General features: G+C 40.9%; 1 protein-coding gene across 5 annotated transcripts in view; it reads right to left on the bottom strand.

Moving 5' to 3' along the window:
* Positions 1 to 15,770, bottom strand: part of CACNA2D1 (calcium voltage-gated channel auxiliary subunit alpha2delta 1) — a 369,956-nt gene that overhangs the window by 32,320 nt on the left and 321,866 nt on the right. For all 5 annotated transcript variants that reach the window (XR_014502078.1, XM_083399436.1, XM_083399435.1 and 2 more), the window contains 5 exons: positions 14,628 to 14,689; positions 10,610 to 10,686; positions 2,835 to 2,895; positions 752 to 849; positions 58 to 139 (listed from right to left, as the gene is read on the bottom strand). Coding sequence is in view for 4 of the 5 variants with exons in the window: in XM_083399436.1 (XP_083255562.1) it covers positions 58 to 139; positions 752 to 849; positions 2,835 to 2,895; positions 10,610 to 10,686; positions 14,628 to 14,689 (380 nt within the window). In the remaining variant the exon portion in view is untranslated. The remainder of the gene's footprint in view (positions 1 to 57; positions 140 to 751; positions 850 to 2,834; positions 2,896 to 10,609; positions 10,687 to 14,627; positions 14,690 to 15,770) is intronic.

The following is a 15,770-nucleotide window of genomic DNA, read 5'->3' as shown; positions in this document are numbered from 1 at the left end:
TTAAAACCCCCAGAAGTAGCCATATTGTTTGGTAGGGGGGAGGAAAATAACACTCACGGGTCCTGCTTACTCCAGTAATTCTGAACAAGTTCACTTGTAAATCCTGCATCCAGCAAAGCTCTCATAACCATATCATTACCTATCAAAGGAAACAAGCCAAAGGTTAATTAAGATCACAGGAAGCTGCCAAGTCAGACCATTGGTCCATATAGTTCAGTACTGCTTACACTGACTTGAAGTGGCTCTCTAAGATTTCAGCGAGGAAGGGTCATTTTCAGCTACACTTGGAGATGCGGGGAGGATTGAAACACAGACCTTTTGAAAGCACAGCCTGACTCTAGTGCTTAGTTATGATCCTTCCCCATACTATGACTACACCCCATAATAAAAATGAACTCAGATTTCAACAAATATTTCAAATTTTAAACCTGTATGGTTTGGCATCGGTTGCTCCAGTTTCAATGACAGACAAATTCTAAAATCAAAAGGCCAGCTAAGTTTTAAAAAGTATTAGCTTTTGAAATGCCCTGATGTAAGAAGGTCAGAACAGTTTTTATCTTCACATAACAACCCTACGAACTGGGTGAAACTCTGCAATCTTGCATTCATAAACCCAGTAAACAGATCTGGTACTATATGTAATTATGGGAAACAGGGTGATCACATCAACATTTCTTCTTTGGAACCAGTTGCTGCACTTATATTGTCATCTCCTGCAAGCAGTTTCATTTAATGAAAAAGTAAGGCTTACATGAGGGATTTTGGGGGGTGTATCGATCTATAAATTCGCTGAAATTCAGAAGAAATGCTGTGTTGTTGTCAGTCATTTTCACAGGCCCACAATAGTCTCTAGAAAAAGAAAACAGGTTTTTAAAATATTGCTTTTAATCCATGAAGTAAAGCAAGCAAGCAAATAAACAAACAAATACATAAATTTCTGGCTGAGCTGGTTTGGGTTTGCGTGTATCCTGCCTAATTTACCTAGCATTTGGTAGCAACACTTCATTTAGTAGCATATCATGTAGAAGTACTTGCCTACAGCCTGCAGTGTATCACTTTCACAACATAGAGAAATTCCATGGCAAAATTATGTTATGCATAAAATTAGGGAAAGTTAAATGCTATAAGCAAGGAAACACAAGATTAGAGCGTTTTCACTCTGAATGATCAGCCTTGACATAGGAATGGATGAATCCATCAACTTCAGTTTCTCAATTTCCAAACGTAAGTAAAGTTTGTCATATTTCTGCATAGGTTTGCAATATATTTTTTAAAATTCATTTATGTTTATTTCTTTATTAAATTTCTATACAGCCCTGAGGATCTGAGGACCGTGGGGTGGTTTACAATACAAAACACAAAAATACACAACATTAAAACCCTCACAAAAGATCCTCAGCATTTTAAAGTATTCTTCTTCTAATATGAACATTTAAGTATGAAATTTTACCAGAGTTATACATTTCTGCAACCAATCTTGGGCAACATAATGCATTTGGGTAGGCTATTTTTGGTTATATAAATGATTGCACATACAATCATAGGTGCATAGAAACAGGGTTTTGTGCCCACACTCAGCAAGAATTCTGACTCCCAGTTGTTCAACAATAGCAACTACTCACAGCTTCCACCTGCACGCTCAGCCTTCACTGGGGTGCTTTGACTGTGTGTGCTGATGGGTCTTTTTCAGAATCTTTTTGTACCTCTGCAAATTCTGGGAGCTCCCAAGCCACCAGATATTTTCCTGTGGGAAGGTGGTGAGGTTTTGGCTACAGACGGACCAGCAGCACTCAAGAGACCTGAGATGCCTTGGGTGAGGTGCTCCGTTCCATTCTCCCCCTGTGATCCATAGTCAGCATACAATGTCTGCCGAACATTAGGTTAAGAGGCTGTTGTTCTAACAACTGTGTAGAAGATGGAATTTCAGCAGATGGAACGTGTAGTATAGTGGTTAGAGTATACTAGGAGCAGGGAAACTGGAATTCAAATCTTGACTAAGCTATTAAGTTATCTCAGCTGAAGCTATTAAGCTGAGTAACCCTGGGTCAGTCACTATACTCTCAGCCTAAGTGATCCCCAGGATTGTTAGGATAAAATGGGGTGAGAGGAGGGGGCTATGAACAGAATACACCACCTTGAGTCCCTGGGGGGAAAGGTGGGCTATAAACAATCAGGAGAATTTTATATCTACATATCTTTTTCTCCATGCGCCTTTTCCAACCCCTCCATTCCCTTACGCCTCCCACCTGCTAGTCAGTTTCCCCCCTCTCAAAAGTCTCCTACTTTATCTGGACACTCAGTCCTCATTGGGCTGCTTTTCAGGGGAACCCCACATTTCCTTTGCTTCTCCCCCAAATATTGTTTGTATTTCTGCAGACTTTGGGGTTACTGTGCGTCTGCTAGTGCCTCCCTCTTGAGGCTCAGTGGTGTCGTTTTGGCTATGTAAGTGTGAACATTGGAAGACTTCAGACTATATGCTATTAGTATATAGATGATCTCATCGTAAACAAAGTGGACTGAATCTTCGCTAAATTAGGACAAAAGTCTAACAGAAATCAACAGAACAAGTTAGGCATGATTTAGTTCTTTTTGAAATCAATGGGACTGAAGTTCAACTAGCTTGGTCTAGATCCAATTTATTTATATATATATATAATTGTGTGTGTGTGTTGTTGTTGTATTTTTGTTGGAAACACCCAGAGTGGTTGGGGCAATCCAGTCAGATGGGTTGGGTATAAGAAATAAATTATTATAATAATATTATTATTATCGTCATTTGTTAGTCGAGACTTGTTATGTATCATTTGGGTATACAGAACAGGAAAATGACCAACCTTGGCGCTAAAAAGGTGTAGCCGAATTCATCAAAGCGATCTAGCTTCAGAGTTTCCGTAACTATAAAGATGAAAATGCAGTGTCAGAATCTTTTATGAGCAAAACTAAGTATGTAAATGCAGTGGATTTCAACATTTTAAAAGCACTCGGTTCCTAGGACCCATTCAGACAATGGCTCCAGCTTAACAAGCTAAAGTTATTAAGCTGGGGAAGAGCATTGTGACCACATACTCCTGTTCTGCCTCACCCTGTGTTTCTACTTGCATGTCCAAAATGTGAAATTGTGGTTTAATTCAGATGTGCAGATCTGGAAAACTGGTTTAAAGTAAGCACTATGGAAGCAGCAAAGCCAATCGATATTACCCCACCATCCACATTTTCACATTAAAAGACAGATTCATGTATTTATCATGAAATAGCAGCAACTCGGCCTGAAATACTGCAACAATTGGTGCAAGGTAAAGCTGGCATAGTACTGACCTGCCAAGCATGACCATATGGCAATTAAAGCTGAAGCCATGGGGATGTCAAGATGCAAACCAAAAGGGCTTGAAAAATGTGCCACAGGTAAAATATTTTACTTAGCATAAATTCATTTCAGAGTTCTTGAAAACACAAATTTGGGGTGAGGTGTTAATCTGAGTTTCTTAATAAACTGAGAGGTGACAGGGTCAAAGAAGAAAGGAAGAAAGAGAAACAATTCAAAAGCATGTGAGGAAAAAATACATCATTTTCCCTTCTCTATTTTTAGAATACCAAATTGTCATGGGAGAAGCCCCAAGATGAAGGACACAAAGGAGAACATCCAGGAGGAATGAAAATAGAAGCAGACAACATGTATAAGCAACAGTAAATAGAGGGAAATTGAGCAACAAGAATATACTTGCCATTTTGGACTGTTATAATCCATCAGAAAGAGGCAAGGAAACATAAAAAACAAGGTAAAGCAAAAGGGGTCACAAACCAATATTTTATTCAACCAGTCCCTTGAATAAAAATATTGCGGCATGAAACGAGATCAAAGGTTCATTTTCTCTACAGCTGTACACTGGAGAAAAGACAAACATCTCTGAAGACTTGAACACATGTCTTTTGTCAACATATATCCATCACATAACTACAAAACAGCTTGAAATCTAGTTTTGAGCTGGCAACAACAAAGGGTCAATCATACATTATGCAGAGCAGCTATTGGGGGCATTTCACTGCTCCTTGGAGCAGCTTTCCTATGTGACTAGCATAAGACGTGGAGAACGCGCACAATACTACAAGGGACGTACAAACGATGTCAATGCAACAAGACGGAAGACTGCTAAGAGAACGTTAGATAGACTCTTAAGTCCCAAAGTAGACCTCTACAATGTGTGACCTGCCAAGCCAAACACTTCCATCACTCGCGTACTACAAGCTGAAGTAGGTTCAACCTGCCTGTGTGAGACCACCAGGTCACAAATTGTATAGGCTTGCCCCACCTGTGTTCTGGAAATAGGGAAAGACTTCCTCATTTTATCTAAGCTTTCGTCCAATGGTTTTATGAAGTTCTAACATGTTTGCTTTTAAATCTTTTCTAGGTACTTTTGTTATTTCGAACTGCCCTGAGCTCCCTTTGGGAAGAAAGGATGGGCTATAAGCTTGAGACAAACAAATATAGCTAATATTAGGATTCTCAACCAAGTAGAAGTTTGTAGGGAAGCAGCAGCAGTGAAGAGGCAAGCAAGAGCTGCTGCTTAGCCTTCCTGTGAATAAGTGACAGAAGACTATGAAGACAGTTGAGGGAACTGCAGTAGGTTGAAATTACGCCTCATAGGCTACAAACTGAGACCTAACAGTGGGAATGTAGCACACAATGGAGTGCATAGAGCTTCTGCAGCATCTTGGAAGCAGTAGTTTCTGGTGCCCATTGGGACTGGTAGAGAAAAAGGCAGGGAGACCAACAGCGGGTCAAGTCCAAGCCCATGGCAGGCAGAGCCAACTAATTCTAGTTCCCTCCTCATCTTCCTCCTTGCTAAGTTCCGCAAGGGGCAACACTGAGACTATGAAGCAGGCTGGATGTAAAGCAAGCAATTGGGTGCTGCCTCAGGACAGGTGATTCTGGGGGGGCAGAGAGTGATGCATTAACTCAAGTTGACTAGCATCCACATAGACTGAGACCTGAATGGACACCTGTTCCCACATTAAGGTTTCTGTACACCTTGTCATCTTTAGAGATTCAGGGTTTGGATGCTCTCACTGGGTGACAACTGAGGAAAGAGCTTTCTGGGTGGTGGTGCCCCACTTATAGTACTTACTCTCAGGTAGACTTGCCTACTTTTTGGCCCGAGATCAAGGATACAAAGGAGAACATTCAGGAGGAATGGAAATAGAAGCAGACAATATGAGCAACAGTAAACAGAGGGGAAATTGAGCAACAAGAATATACTTGCCCTTTGGGACTGTGATAATCCATCAGAAGGAGAAGGCAGGGAAACAGAAAAAACAGGGTAAAGCAAAAGGGGTCACAAACCAATATTTTATTCAACCAGCCCCTTGAATAAAAATATTGTGGCGTAAAGAGAGATCAAAGGTTCATTTTCTCTACAGCTGTATTCTGGAGAAAAGACAAACATCTCTGAAGACTTCAACCCATGTCTTGTTAACACTTTCTTTCATGTACCTTCTATATAATGCAGCTATTTCAAGGATCTGTGTAATGGAAATATTGACTCAGGGGGCTCCTAAGTAATTCAGCCCAGAATCATTGATCTTGCACTCAAGAATGTTACAGACTGCTTCCAAGTTCAGGAAGTCCAGAAATAAATTATGCAATATGCTGGGCCACCAAAAAATAAAAAATTTAAAAAATCCATCACATCTGTATAAAACAGCAATACACAGTTAATTCATACATAATATGGAACAGCTATCTGGTGTATTTTGCTGCTCCCTGGAGCATTTTCCTCCCAATATGAATAGGAATGCACACAGTACTTACTACAAGGGACATACAAAAGATTGCAGTGTAGGAAGTTATCAGCAAGACAGATGACTGCTAAGTAAAAGTCAGACCCAAAGTCCTGAAGTCGGCCTGCCAAGCGAAACACAGTCATCCCTCACATTCTATAGCCCTCAGGGGGTTAAAACTACCTGTTTTTCCTTCCTGCACCAGACCACAATAATTACAAATTTTCTAGGCTTGCCTGAAAGTATGGGCCAAAATATGACATATAGAATTCCTTTCCCAACAGAGATCAGGCAGTGTTGGGTTGCTATCAGTACAGACTCAAATGTAATAGTTGAAGATATAGTTATGATTCCCTGTTTTTCCCTCTCATTCCTCAAGGCAAACACAAATATGATTTATTCACATTTATTCAGTCCAGGCTGAATAAATTATAGTTTGGTGTCCCTTAAAGTATTTTTTTCCTTTCCATTTTTGTATCCTTATGCTGGTACAATCTTTCCTTTTCTCATCTTTTGCTTCTCACTTTAAAGACAACTTGAACAACATCCAAAAAGGGCATAATCCAAATTACGTCCGCTCATATCACACACCACATGAAGCATTCAGAACAATTAAACTACAACACAAACCTAAGCAAGTTAAATTACTACATCATGTGTTGCATAGAATCTTTGCTAAATTCCAGAATACACAACTCCTACCTTGCAGGTGGGCTATTCAAAACATAAGCTGTTGCTTCCCTTAAAAGACAGCAATAGAGGATACCCAAAGCACTATTTCTCTAGGTAACGTAAGCAAGGAGATTGGGGGGGGGGGGAGTTTTACCAGTGCAACTAGAATAACAGAACATATTCTACTTGTGTACAGTACTTTTTGTACCTTGCAAGCTCACACAATGACTTGGACTCATGGCTCTAGAGTTAGGGAGTACATCATGGTAACATTAATGAATTTCACAAGATTCTGACTTTTTAAATACAGTGGTACCTCGGGTTAAGTACTTAATTCGTTCCGGAGGTCCGTTCTTAACCCGAAACTGTTATTAACCTGAAGCACCACTTTAGCTAATGGGGCCTCCTGCTGCCGCCACACCGCCAGAGCACGATTTCTGTTCTTATCCTGAAGCAAAGTTCTTAACCTGAAGCACTATTTCTGGGTTAGCGGAGTGTGTAACCTGAAGTGCATGTAACCTGAAGTGTGTGTAACCCGAGGTACCACTGTACTGCTTTAAAAAAGGTGAGAAAACAATATTGCAGAATGGTACGGCCAAACAAACCATAGTTTACGAAGCCAGGAAGGAGTTATTACCACATGCTCCCTCTTCGCCCATCTCTCATGTCTAGAATGTGAAAGTGTGGTTTAATCTTGTGCATAATGAAAAACTGGTTTAAAGTAAGCACGATGAAAGCACCAAATCTGGTGTGTGATGCGTCTCCAAAGAGGGGGGAGCCTAGTTGGGGATGCACGCTGATGCTCGTGCTCAACCTAATCAGTCTCAGTTGAGATATAGTTACATCCCAAATATGTAATGGGATGCATGAAGAAAAACACTGGCGAACGGTTACAAAACATTAAAGTATTAGGGCAAGCCTTGCAGACATCAGATGGTTAGGATCTAGATGTCAATAATGTTTCCCCTGGCTAATCAAAATTACCCCACTACCTGCCTTTTCATAGAATCATAGAATCATAGAGTTGGAAGAGACCACAGGGGCCATCGAGTCCAACCCCCTGCTGAGCAGGAAACACCACCAGAGCACTCCTGACATATGGTTGTCAAGCCTCTGCTTAAAGACCTCCAAAGAAGGAGACTCCACCACACTCCCTGGCAGCAAATTCCACTGTCCAACAGCTCTTACTGTCAGGAAGTTCTTCCTAATGTTTAGGATCTAGATGTCAATAATGTTTCCCCTGGCTAATCAAAATTACCCCACTACCTGCCTTTTCACTTATCATAAAACAGCAACATGAAATCATAGAATCTTAGAGTTGGAAGGAATCCCAAGGGTCATCTAGTCCAACCCCCTGCAATGCAGGAATTTCAGCTAAAGCATCCATGACAGATGGGTGCCCAACCACTGCTTAGAAACCTCCAAGGAAGGAGAGTTCACTGCCTCGCGTGGGTGTCTGTTCCATGCTGAACAGCTCTTACTGTCCATTTCCAAATGAAGAATAGAACACCATAATAATTGATGCAAGTTAAAGCTAGCACATTATTCACTTGCTTTGCCTGACAACATGGTAGCTGAAGTTCAAGAAGTTAGAATGCCAAGATGAAAACAAGATGTAAATTGTACCAAGGTTAAGATATTTAACTTAGCATAAATTGAAGTCAGGGTTTTTGAAAGCATAGGTGTTTTTGCAGGGGGCAGGTGTCCTGATATTCTCTATGAACCGGGAGGTGACAGAGTCAAATAAACAAGGATGGAAGAGCAACAAAAATAGAAAAGCATATTGTGGAAAATACATCATTTTTCCTTCTCTGTCTTTCTAATACTCAACTGGCATGGGAGAAGCTCCAAAATTTAGGATACAAAGGAGAACATTCAGGAGGAATGGAAATAGAAGCAGACAATATGAGCAACAGTAAACAGAGGGGAAATTGAGCAACAAGAATATACTTGCCCTTTGGGACTGTGATAATCCATCAGAAGGAGAAGGCAGGGAAACAGAAAAAACAGGGTAAAGCAAAAGGGGTCACAAACCAATATTTTATTCAACCAGCCCCTTGAATAAAAATATTGTGGCGTAAAGAGAGATCAAAGGTTCATTTTCTCTACAGCTGTACTCTGGAGAAAAGACAAACATCTCTGAAGACTTCAACCCATGTCTTTTTTCAACACTTTCTTTCATGCACCTTCTATATAATGCAGCTATTTCAAGGATCTGTGTAATGGAAATACTGACTCAGGGGGCTCCTAAGAAATTTCGCCCAGAATTATTGATCTTGCACTCAAGATTTTACAGACTGCTCCCAAGTTCAGAAGTGAATCATGCAATATGCTGTCTTGCAAAAAGCATATACTTATCACATATCTGTGAAACAGCTTTAAAACTAGCTTTGAGCTGGCAGCAACACATGGTTTATTCTTACATAATATGGAGCAGCTACCTGGGGCATATTGCTGCTGTTTTCCTATGTGAATAGGAATGCAGAAATACTTACTACATGGGACATTCAAAAGACTACAATGGAGGGAGATAGATGACTGCTAAGTAAAAGTCAGACCCAAAGTCCTAAAGTAGGTGAGGACAATGTGTGACCTGCCAAGCCAAGCACAGCTATCAGTCATGTACTACAACCTTAAGGAAGCTAAAACTACCTGGTTTTCTCACCTGCATGAGACACAAGGTCACATATTGTGTAGGCTTGTCCTAAGTGCATCTTATTTCACCCAGGCTTTGGGCTGATAGTTTTATGAAATTTTTACATGACTGGTTTTAACTGTTGCCTGCAATGTGTTATAGCATTGCTTTAAATTGTTTCAGTGTGATTTTATTATTGTGAGTTGCACTGGGTTCCCTTTGGGAAGAAAGAGCACATTATAAATTTGAAACAAGCTAGAATAGCAGCTAAAGTAGGATTCTCAGGTTAGGGGAAATTTGCAGGGCAGTTCTAAGTAGGAGGGGCTGCCTAGGCCATGGGTAGGCAAACTAAGACCCAGGGGCCAGATCTGGCCCAATCATCTTCTAAATCCGGCTCGAGAATGGTCTGGGAATCAACGTGTTTTTACATGAGTAGAATGTGTGCTTTTATTTAAAATGCATCTCTGGGTTATTTATGGGGCATAGGAATTCATTCATTAATAACTTTTTTTCCAAAATATAGTCCGCCCCCCCCAAGGTCTGAGGGACAGTGGACCGGCCCCCTGATGAAAAGGTTTGCTGACCCCTGGCCTAGGCCACCCTCAATAAATGACAGAAGAGTTATACATAGGGCTCCCTTTGAAGAATCCTACGGAAACTGCAGTAAGTTCAAAATACACCTGACAGGCTTTGCCCTGAGCCTAAACACTGGGAATGCAGCACATGTCAGAGTTGAGAGAACTTCATTGGCACTTTGATAGCAGCAGTGGCTACAAGAAGCAACACTTAGCCCAAGGAGGAGGCAGCTGGCAGGCAGTGCTGCCCCCTAACCGGGAAGCAGGCATGTGGGGGTTGGCTTAGGACAGAGCAAGGCTGGTCAGGCAGCGCCCCATTCACTCTTATGGATCAGCCTCCATGGCTTGAAAGCCATATACAGCTTAGGACCTGATGGAACAATTTGAGACTACTAGAAAAGAATCCACGTTAGACGCAATCCAGATTATATCCACTCAGATCACAAACATTCAGAACAATTCAGCTACAATCCAAAACTTTGGAAACCTGATTTAACCTCGATCCAGAGATTGATCTAAATGACAATGAGTTCCAGCTAAGACACACTATGCACACAATCTAGGCTAGATTTCAAAAGGCACAACTCATACCTTGGAGATGGACTATTCAATACATTAGCTATTAGACCCCTAAAAAGACAGCAACAGAGAATATACAAAGCATGGCTTCTCTAGGAAAAATAAGCAAGGAGATGAGAGAGAAAGTTGACCAGTGCAATTTGAGTAACAGAACATATTCTACTTGTGTAGAATACTTTTTGTACCTTGCACGCTCACACAATGACTTGGGATCAGTGCTGCAGAGCTGGGGGCACAGAATTCATGGCAATACTGCTGAAGTTCACAAGAGCTCCATGGCTTTAAAAATGTTGCATTAGAAAAAGGACAAGAGAACAATTCTACAGACTACACAGCAATACTCAGATTCTGGAGAAAGGTCATGGCTACTTACATTTTGCCTGAGTTAGTGCTTCCTTAATGTTGGCTTTTATGTAGTAAAAGCTGTAGGATGGTAACACCAAGGCCAAACTATATAATAAATAAATCAACATTAAATGGTGAGAATAAAGCCACATTTCAATACCACAGAGCCTTATCAACCTAGCATTTTCCCTACCTTTGATGTGTAAGAAAATCATGGAACATGTGATTTCACAGCATACATTTGCTTGGCTAACTACTGCTTTCTGCTGCATCTGAACTCCACTCCTCCAAATTAAACGCGTGGTACCGAGAATGAGGTCCTTGTCAACCCCATCTTGACATTTACAGAACAGCCACCATTTTTCATGGCTTTGTTTAACAGAAAATTAGTATCGCAGGATAGATTAAAGGTTGTACACAACCTGAAAAACTAGGATGAGTTGAAGGGGGAAGGCAGGTAAGGTCTGTTTATTGAGACAGTGATTGCCATTTACTTCTGAGTATTCATGCATTGCAGTAACTGAGCATTAAGTTGTTTTGACAGGAGAGTTGAAAGGCTCAATCCACATGGGGCTTTCTACAACTCAGTTTGCTTAAAAATAAACCAGGTGACTCACATTTGTACCTTACACATTGAAGAAACTGTTGCTCCCTGAGTGAATATGTTTGGCTTCTTAATGTGAGCTGCAGTTTTGTTATTTGTACCAGATTGGGAAGCGCTTCAGGAGCCAAATACATATGGGATAGATCTGTTTGCATGTCTATAGCATTTTAATAAGGTCGGCGGTTCGAATCCCTGTGACGGGGTGAGCTCCCATTGCTCGGTCCCAGCTCCTGCCAACCTAGCAGTTTGAAAGCACATCAAAGTGCAAGTAGATAAATAGGTACCGCTCCGGCGGGGAGGTAAACAGCGTTTCTGTGCGCTGCTCTAGTTCGCCATAAGCGGCTTAGTCATGCTGGCCACATGACCCGGAAGCTGTATGACGGCTCCCTTGGCCAGTAAAACGAGATGAGTGCTGCAACCCCAGAGTCGTTCGTGACTGGACTTAACTGTCAGGGGTCCTTTACCTTTTTTTACTACAGTCAGTTAACATATTAATGCTGCTCTACAACTGTCTTTTGCAAACTGGTTCCCTTCAGGTGGTTTGCAATACAACTCCCATCAGCCCCAGCTAGTGTGGCCAATGCTGAGGGATGATGGGAATTGTAGTCCAAAACATCTGGAGGGCAACAGAATGAGAGAGACTTCTCCAAAATGTCCCAAGAGCTGCGCATGGCCTATAGGATTTTTGCTTTGTTCTGCAGAGTTGCAAGGTCCAATCCAGATTCACCACTAGCCTGACTTCTATTTAAATATACATTTTGGTTAACTACTACTACTATTGCTAGTAATAATAATAATAATAATAATAATAATAATAGTTGTTATCAGCCATTGAAGACACTATTTCTTAGCAGGAAACCCTGTAGACTATGAATTTTAATACCACCTATGGAGAAACAAACTTTTTTTAAAAAAAAAATTCTACCACTGTAGCCCTTAGCTGTCATTAACATGGAGCAGGACTGCTTATTATGTAATATTTCCAGTAGATGCCTGTGGAGGAACATTGAAAGGAAACTGTAGGATACTCAGCTACAGACATAATAGTCAATTGCCATTTGAACTGTACACAGCAGAATTACTCATTATTTGGTGACAGCTTTCCACCAATTCCTCTCAAGGGAAATCAGAAAAGGCTTCTCTGTTATTAGCAGTTACTGCTGAACAGAACCCACTAATTAACATCTATAATTTTATGTAGAAATATGTCTACAGAAATGTGGTCTCCGGGGAGGCTTAACTGCTGTTTTTCCAGGAGACCAAAAAGACATTAAAAAAAAAAAAATCAGCCCAGAGAGAAATCAAACAAGACTTTGAAGATTAAGTCTGTCAAACAGATAACCAGTGAGGTAGAACAATAAGACAGGAAATCCCCTAATTACAATTTCGGGCAAGTAAACAGGAAACTATGGTTGCTAATGATAGATAACATCAAATGTTGTCATTCATTTTTGAAAGATCCAAAATCTAATAATTTTCACTACTTCAGTTTAAGTTATTGTCAAATAATATAAATCACCAGAAGGCAGATAGGAAGGAAATTATTTCAGACACAGAATCTGCTCCAAGGGTTGCTAGGCTTCCAGAAGAGTATATTTAGTGACTCAAGTTGCACTTACAACCCCCCTGCACAACAACAACAACAACAACAACAACAGCAGCCTATTTGGGCTTGGGGTTAGTTGCCATATTCATGTGTGCAAAATCCAGAATTGCATTTGCAAGCACGTTATGAATGAAGATCAACATGATTCTTTTATTTAGTATACATGCTTGACCTGTAGAGTCTATAGACATGCACTAAAGAGCCAAACTCAGCCCTTTAGAGATGGCAGAATGTATAGGAGCAATCCCTGGTTTGGTTAAGCTGAAGCATGCAGGGTGGGTTATGGTGGTAGAGTAGCCCGGTAGCAGCAGTGAGTGCGACTGAATTTGGTAACAGGTTCAGTTCCCTGTACAGTAAAAGGTAAAGGTAAAGGTACCCCTGACCATTAGGTCCAGTCGCGGATGACTCTGGGGTTGCGGCGCTCATCTCACTTTACTGGCCAAGGGAGCCGGTGTACAGTTTCCGGGTCATGTGGCCAGCATGACTAAGCCGCTTCTGGCGAACCAGAGCAGCGCACGGAAACGCCGTTTACCTTCCCGCCGGAGCGGTACCTATTTATCTACATGCACTTTGACGTGCTTTTGAACTGCTAAGTGGGCGGCAGCAGGGACCGAGCAATGGGAGCTCACCCCGTCACAGGGATTCGAACCACTGACCTTCTGATTGGCAAGCCCTAGGCTCTGTGGTTTAACCCACAGCACTAGAAAGCAAATACAGGCTCAGTCCACCTTGACTTTCAGTATCAGCCACAGCAAAAAAAAAGCTTCTGCTTTTGACTCTGCTACCACTAGAGTACGCCAAGCTCCACCCAATGCGCTAGTATTAGATATATTTTTTTCAATCAAAAGCCAGCAACCCCACCAGTTGGAGCAGATAGTGATGGCTGGTTTTGAAATCTCAAATGTTTCCTCTTTACTGATCAACAGTATAGGACTATTGGTCTCTTTCCCATGCACCAGTCATTCAAAGCATATTATTATTATTATTATTATTATTATTATTATTATTATTAAGATTACATTAGAAGAACTTAATGGGGAAGGGAGAAGGTTTAACCTTTGTAAGGGGGAAGAGGTCCTGTGGAAATTAGTTTGTCTTTTTGTTTCTGAGATTTATTATAAATCTCCAGTTGTAATGTTGTTTTCATTTCAGCTCATTAATGCCTTTTTCCTCCCTCTATATTACCATTGTGTGCACATGCATTAAAAAAAAACACCACTGGGAAAAAAGCAGTTTTGGGGTAATCGTCCATGACTCCAACAAGGTTCTTTTGGTGGGATGTTTACCAGTGTGTAGGAGCTCTTGCACTCATCAATTAAACACCAGAGAGAGAGAAATGAAGATGACCTGAAGGAACTGAAAGCTGAAGCATGCTCCATTTCCAAAATTAATTTTAGAAATTGTCTTAGTTAAACTGGAATTTTGAAGGAGCAGAACGCAGGACGGAGCAAAGCAATGTGGAAATAAGGGAAGATAAAAAGGGAGCTCTGCCTTTGCTAAGTCTATGATTCTGGTGATAATCTGCCTAACCTCTGATGCCAAAACAGGCAGGAGAATGTGGCCATATAGACACTGCATCCTAGGTTGAAAAACGCCATAAAGACATCCCTGAAGCATCACTAAAAGGGCGGAACAGGGGCAGGGCAGGGCGGGGGGGGGGGACAGGGCGTTTGTGGATTTTTTCATTAGCTTTCGATTATACACAATTTCACTGACATGTACGGTGCCTCAGAATGTAACCCCCACATAAACGGAGGGCTGCCTGTGTAACAAAATTTGCCAGGTTAAGAATATAAGGATATTTTTGCTTTTCAACACAACCAGAAAATTTATTACCTGTAATCAGTACCATTTACAGCTGTCCATGTGTATGTTCTGTTTCCTCTGTCAATGTAGCGCTGCAAAATATTGAGGAAGACCATCATTTTCTCCTTGATCTCAAGAAAACTACAAAAATAGTTTTTTTTTTAAAAAAAACCCTACAAGATTCAAGAACAAATCCTCATTGCAATGCATTACAATTAAAAACTTCATATTACTTTACATATCTAACAATTAAGGGAAGCGTCAAACTGGGTGCCATGTAAATTCAGCCTAATGTTGTCCAAAATTATTTTCTTTTTTTTTATTCCTTTCTGGCAATTTAGATTTCCCCTACAAAACAAAATGACAACAGTAACACAACCTTAAAATTGTTATCCTATAAAACCTTAGGACTGTGCAGTTGATAGATAAGAAACATGCCTAGCAATATGAGAAACTCTCACATTATTTATGTGTGAAACTCTGTGCCTGAGATGCTCCCACAGAGAAAAGGAGTCCTGTGCTAACTGCTGCTCCACCACATGCATCAGCTGTTAGGAAGGGAGGCTGAGCAGCGCGAACAAAGCCCAGGTCTCTTCCTCTGTCCTCAATGACGTCCTTTTCGGGCGCTGGAGAGGGTCTCCTTGTGAGCCACAAGGTCCAGCTCTCTCACACCATTTCCTGGTCTGATTCTATTTATTTATTTATTTTCCAGCACCGTTTGTAAATAATAATAATAATAATAATAATAATAATAATAATAATAATAATAATTTATTATTTCTACCCCACCCATCTGGCTAGGTTTCCCCAGCCATTCTGGGCGGCTATATACAATTGTGCATGAGTAAAATGACCAATTTGAAAGCTGCTACTGGCAACCAGGCCTATGGATTTCTTCACTCTAGGCTATGGTAATGGAAAACATAGCCCCACTGAACAGGACAGCCAGCATGCATCGATAGAAGCACAAATATAAATGTGTTACTGGAGGGCAAGATTAATCTGAAATTTTCAATTCACATAATTACAGAATGAATGAAGGAAAGGCCACATGATGGAAAATTTTAGAAGGTCCCTGGGCAGGCTGTAGAGATTTAATCAGAGTTAATACATCCCAAAGGAGCAGGTTTATTCAGTTTTCATCATTTAAAGTGTAACTCCTTGCCAGCTGTA

Source organism: Podarcis tiliguerta (assembly GCF_965153285.1).
Source record: "Podarcis tiliguerta genome assembly, chromosome: 10".
Taxonomy (NCBI): domain Eukaryota; kingdom Metazoa; phylum Chordata; class Lepidosauria; order Squamata; family Lacertidae; genus Podarcis; species Podarcis tiliguerta.
The sequence above is the reverse complement of the archived record's forward strand: the minus strand, read 5'-3'. Positions and strand labels throughout refer to the sequence as shown.